The sequence below is a fragment of the Carya illinoinensis genome, chromosome 8, assembly GCF_018687715.1.
Source record: "Carya illinoinensis cultivar Pawnee chromosome 8, C.illinoinensisPawnee_v1, whole genome shotgun sequence".
Classification (NCBI taxonomy): domain Eukaryota; kingdom Viridiplantae; phylum Streptophyta; class Magnoliopsida; order Fagales; family Juglandaceae; genus Carya; species Carya illinoinensis.
Genome location: NC_056759.1, coordinates 32,006,053 through 32,011,259, shown reverse-complemented (window position 1 = coordinate 32,011,259; position 5,207 = coordinate 32,006,053). Strand labels below are relative to the sequence as shown.

At 41.1% G+C, this 5,207-nt stretch overlaps 1 protein-coding gene across 1 annotated transcript; it reads right to left on the bottom strand.

Moving 5' to 3' along the window:
* Positions 1-3,811: 3,811 nt before the first annotated feature.
* On the bottom strand, positions 3,812-4,543 carry LOC122274625 (pentatricopeptide repeat-containing protein At3g49710-like). Its single transcript, XM_043083648.1, has one exon. The coding sequence runs from the start codon at positions 4,541-4,543 to the stop codon at positions 3,812-3,814; it is 732 nt and encodes a 243-aa protein (XP_042939582.1).
* Between the last annotated feature and the right edge of the window lie 664 nt (positions 4,544-5,207).

Here is a 5,207-nt window from a genome sequence, read left to right as displayed (position 1 = left end):
AGCGTAACAATTGGTATCAGAGCTTTAGTTTCGTGCTGTCCAGAAAAATCAAGTTGATCGAAATCAACTTTTGACCATACTATGATGTTCCTCGCATCAAGACGAATTCGTTGCCGCAAACGGCATAAAAAACGGATGCCAAAGGAGCCCGTACGCACTCTTAGAAGTCAGAGAGTGCACAAACGCCCCTCAGTCGCACAAAAGGAAGAAGACGAGTGGGTGACATGCTCCCACGCACCCCACTCGCGGCGGGAGGAAGAAGATGCGTGAGGAACACGCTCTCACGCCCCCTCACACGCACCAGGGGATGAAGACGCGTGAGCAGCACGTGCTCACGTGCCACCACGCGCCCTAGGAGTACTCGGCGGGTGTAAGACGCGCCTCAGACGCCCTGTTGCAGCGCGTGTATAAAACGCGTCAGATGATTTGGACTGTCTATTTTTCAGATCTTTGTTGGGCTAGATCTATGCCATTAGGAGTCTGATTTCAACGATCAAATAGTATTTTCCAACTATTTGGATCATTTCGACCTCATCCAAATGGTGGGAATGTTGAGATTCGCCATCGGTACTTTCGATCTAAACCGTCCATGAGTTGCAGATCATTTTGGGCTAGATCTACTCCAGTTGGAGTCCAATTGTGATGATCAAATGGTGCTGACAAACTATTTGGATCATTCTGGACTCATTCGTATGGTGGGAATGTTGAGATTCGCCATCGGCACTTTCGATCTGAACTGTTCAGAGTTGCAGATCATTTTGGGCTTGATCTACGCTAGTTAGGGTTCCATTGCGATGATCAAATAGTGCTGACAAACTATTTGGATCATTTCGAACTCATCGGTACAATGGAAATGTTGAGATTCTCCATCGATATCTTCGATCTGAACTATTCAGAGTTGTAGATCATTTTGGGCTTGATCAACGCCAATTGGAGTTCAATTACGATGATCAAATAGTGTTGACAAACTATTTGGATCAGTCTGGACTCATCTGTATGGTGGGAATGTTGAGGTTCGCCATCGGTACTAATGATCTAGACCATTTATACTTCAGATCAGTTGTGGGCTTGATCGCAGCCAGTTGGAGTCATGACAGACTCATTTGTTTAGGGTTTGATCGCAGCCAGTTGGAGTCGTGATGGACTCATTTTTTTTTTTGGCTTGATCGCAACCAGTTGGAGTCGTGATGGACTCATTTTTTTAGGGCTTGATCGCAGCCAATTGGAGTCGTGATGGACTCATTTGTTTAGGGCTTGATCGCAGCCAGTGGGAGTCTTGATGGACTCATTTGTTTTGGGCTTGATCTCAGCCAATTGGAGTTGTGACAGACTCATTTGTTTTTGGCTTGATCCCAGGTAGTTGGAGTCGTGACGGACTCATTTATTTTGGACTTGATCACAGCCAGTTGGAGTCGTGATGGACTCATTTATTTTTGGCTTAATCTCAGCCAGTTGGAGTCATGACAGACTCATTTGTTTGGGGCTTGATCTCAACCAGTTGGAGTCGTGTAGGACTCATATGCTTTGGGCTTGATCTCAGCCAGTTGGAGTCCAATGTTGCCGGACTTAGTTCTTTTGGGCTTGATTTAAGTCAGTTGGGATCGTGAAATTTGTCGAGCAAAGTTCAGATCATAGGACGATGCTGATTAACTTGTTATATCAGCAGGTTTTGGCAGTCATACAACTCATGAAGCATAATGTTATTAAGAGGAGAACCGCAACGGATCTCATTGTGGCTTTCTTTGAAAAGCCAGTTGCAAATAACAAAGTGTAGATGAAGAAACAGTTCAACTTCAAAAAAGGCAGAAGGTACTATTGTTGCATAATAGTATTTGGCGTTGTGGTCAAAAAGTTAGGAAGTCATGAGAATGACTATGAGTAATTCTGCAAAGAAAACGAAGTTGAAGTTTCTTAATGTAAGAGATCTTATCCTAGATGAAGAGGTGCGCATAAGAGATTCTGGCAAGATCTCGAGTTGTTGGTCCTGAATGTTGATAGTAAGGGCAGAGGCAAGTTAAGATCTGGACAACAGATGACTCGTCAGAAATTGTGGCAAGACAGGCCACAAGAGACTGCTAAAATCAGGAGAAAACTGAGAATGATTCTGTGCATATGGTGACTAAAGAAATACATGGCGTTGCATTTCTTGCAGTGCACAATGCTGTTAAAGACAGCTTGAAGACAGCAGTCATTCAATAGTATTTTCTCAAAAAGGTGTGGAAGGTTACGAATGATTCATTGGTCTTGACTCGTGGTAATGGTCGTGTGAATTAGATGAGGAAGTTAAAGGAACTCAGTTTTATTTTCTTCATCTAAACCTGAAGAAATCTCCCTAGACCACGACATGAAGCAAAGGTGTGAGAGATGCGAACAGAACGTCAGATGTTCCAGGGATATCTACACCTAAAGTTGATGATCACATAATTGCCAAGACGATCAGACCTCCATGATGGTTATTATCTTAAACTATATCCTACTGAATGAAGGTAGTGAACTACGGTATGAAGAAAAATCTTGCAAGAATAGAGATTATGCAAGTTGAAGTTAGCAGAGACTACACACAAGATGGGCACATCAACTGAAGATAGGATATGTTAGCAGCAGGATGAAGAGTCAGTTGCCCAAGTCAGAGATGGAGACCTCAGCAACAGGTTCTCTTATATGTGTCAAGGTCAGTGCGAGACCATTGATTTCTAGTGCAGTGGGAGATGTGTTGCCCTATATAGATGTGTTGATTAAGGGCACTGTATGTGATGAACTAAAGTTATGCATCACTTTAGTTAGTTTTCTAACTTGAAGACATGAGCTGTAAAATTGCAAAGATGATACGGGATCATGCTGGAGATAGAGGTTAGCATGTTGAGAACTAGTCTCCAAGTTGGAGATTGGTGTGATTGTAGGATTATGGAGCCTGGTTTGAAAGATGTAAAGGCACCAGGTAGATTGTTTGCTCGACTGTGGCTCGAGCGAAGTTCAATTTGCTCAAGGTGTACATGAGTGCAGACTCATGGACTCGAGCAAAAGAAGAATCCTAGAGAGTTGAGATTGTGCAATAAAGCACTTGTAAATATCCTCTGAAGAAAATTCCTTACAAGCTCCATGTAGACGATGTTGATACATATGAAGATGCATTTGGAGAGGCATCTGGACATCTATTTGAAGACGTACCTGCAGATCCATTTGATAGCAGAAATCTCTCATGGCTAACAAGCATTCCAATAAAGGAGTGCAATCATTTGAAGGATGCAACCATTTGTAGCATCCTAGTATGGCACACTTGGGTGGAGGGGGTGATTGTTGGAAACCCCCCAAGTGTGAAATGCCATTTGAACTTGCAGCCACCCACCCATCCACCGAAAGTCTCTGGCAGCAAATATTAACCAAAATTAGTGCACCGAAAGAAGCCTCCTCTTGGTCAAGAAGTGTGGGTGTTTTGTCCCCCATGGCTTCTCTTATAAAAGGAGGTCATTTGCTGAGTATTAAATTCATCCTTACTACGGTGAGCGATCAAATAGAGGGTTGAGGATGAAATTTAGGTTCTAGGAAAACCCAAAACAGAGGGCCATTTTGAGAGATAGAGAGTTGTTTATGAGTGTTTATAATTTTGTACAAACATATTGAAAATATTGAGTTTCCGCTTCAGTGGACGTAGGCAAGTTGCCGAACCACTTAAATATTGTCTCTCTATTGTCTTGTGTGAATTTTGGACAGGCCAGAGGCGCAACATTAGGTTCTTCACCACAAGTATTAGCTCCCCATCTTTAGTAGAGATTAGCCCAAATGCAACTGCTAGCTTCTCATTGGGATGCCCTTACCTAATCTCCTTCTCTCCCTGCACCGTTTCATCATTTTTTACCAAAGCCCATCTCACATCTGGCACATACCCAGCTAATTTCATCTTGCACGATATCTCCTCAAAGTATTCATGAATTTCCTTTATCATTGGGTGTGAACTATCTTCAACTACAAACACGTGTATCCTCTTATTCACCTTTATCCAACTACGACCTGGTTTCTTCTTCACACCTCTATCTAGCATAAGCTTTTGAATTGTTGCTACCTCTTCCCATTTGCCAGCACTGGCATAAATATTAGCAAGCATGACATATGGAGCAGCATTTGGAGGTTCCAACTGAAGAAAGTGATTGCCATACTTTACAGCTGGCTCCATGTTTCCTTGCGTTCTACAGGCAATGAGTAATGCAGCCCAACTAATGGAGCCAGGGCTAAATGGCATTGTCTCAATCAGCCTTTCAGCTTCACTCAATTTTCCAGCACGACCCAAAAGATCTATCATGCATGAATAATGCTCTGCATCTGGTTCAATTCCAAACTTCTCCTTCATAATATTGAAATAACCCTGACTCTCCTCAACTTTCTCGGTATGTGCACATGCAGAAAGGACAGAGATGAAGGTTATGTTAGTAGGCACAACATTTGTCTCCAGCATTTGTTGAAAAAGATATAATGATTTTGTTTCAATACCATGTTGGACATAATCCGCAATCATTGAATTCAAGGAGACGGTATTACAATTTGACATCCTATCAAATAGCACTGATTCAATGAGTGACCATCCAACTCATGAACCTTTTGGAATTCTAACTAACACCACTATTTGCAATAAGTCTTAAATCAATTTAGGTATAGACTTCTCCAATATCGCATTAAAAGCACTAATAAAAACATTGATTTTTACAACAAATACAGCATGTGACGTTTTAGCTGCTAATTAGCGATAATTCCAATTTTTTGCTTACTTAATATTTTTCATATTCTCCTCCAAGGTCCTTGGTATTGCATTACTCTCAAGAGGTGCTCAAAAGTTTGTATATTTACAAGAACCTATTTATTCTCGCTATAGCGAAAGAAAACTTGAGTAAGATTATCAATGCTAATACTATAGAAAAGTGCACTGATAAAACTTTTAAAATGAATATGCCAATCAAGAATGTCCTTAATCAAATTTTAATGTCCTTACTCGCTAGACATAGTAGCAAGTTTTAGAGGGTATGTGCTTATCTATGAGTTAATCTAAGTTGCTTCAAGATTGTAATGATCAACCTCAAATATAAGAGCAATCAATCTTTGCATTATAAAAACAACATGCAACTTCCGTTATTACCCACAAGATGCTCAAATTCAAAATAGACATTTAGCTAGTTGATCTATTCAACTTCTATAAAAGTTGTAGTGCTTGTGCCCCA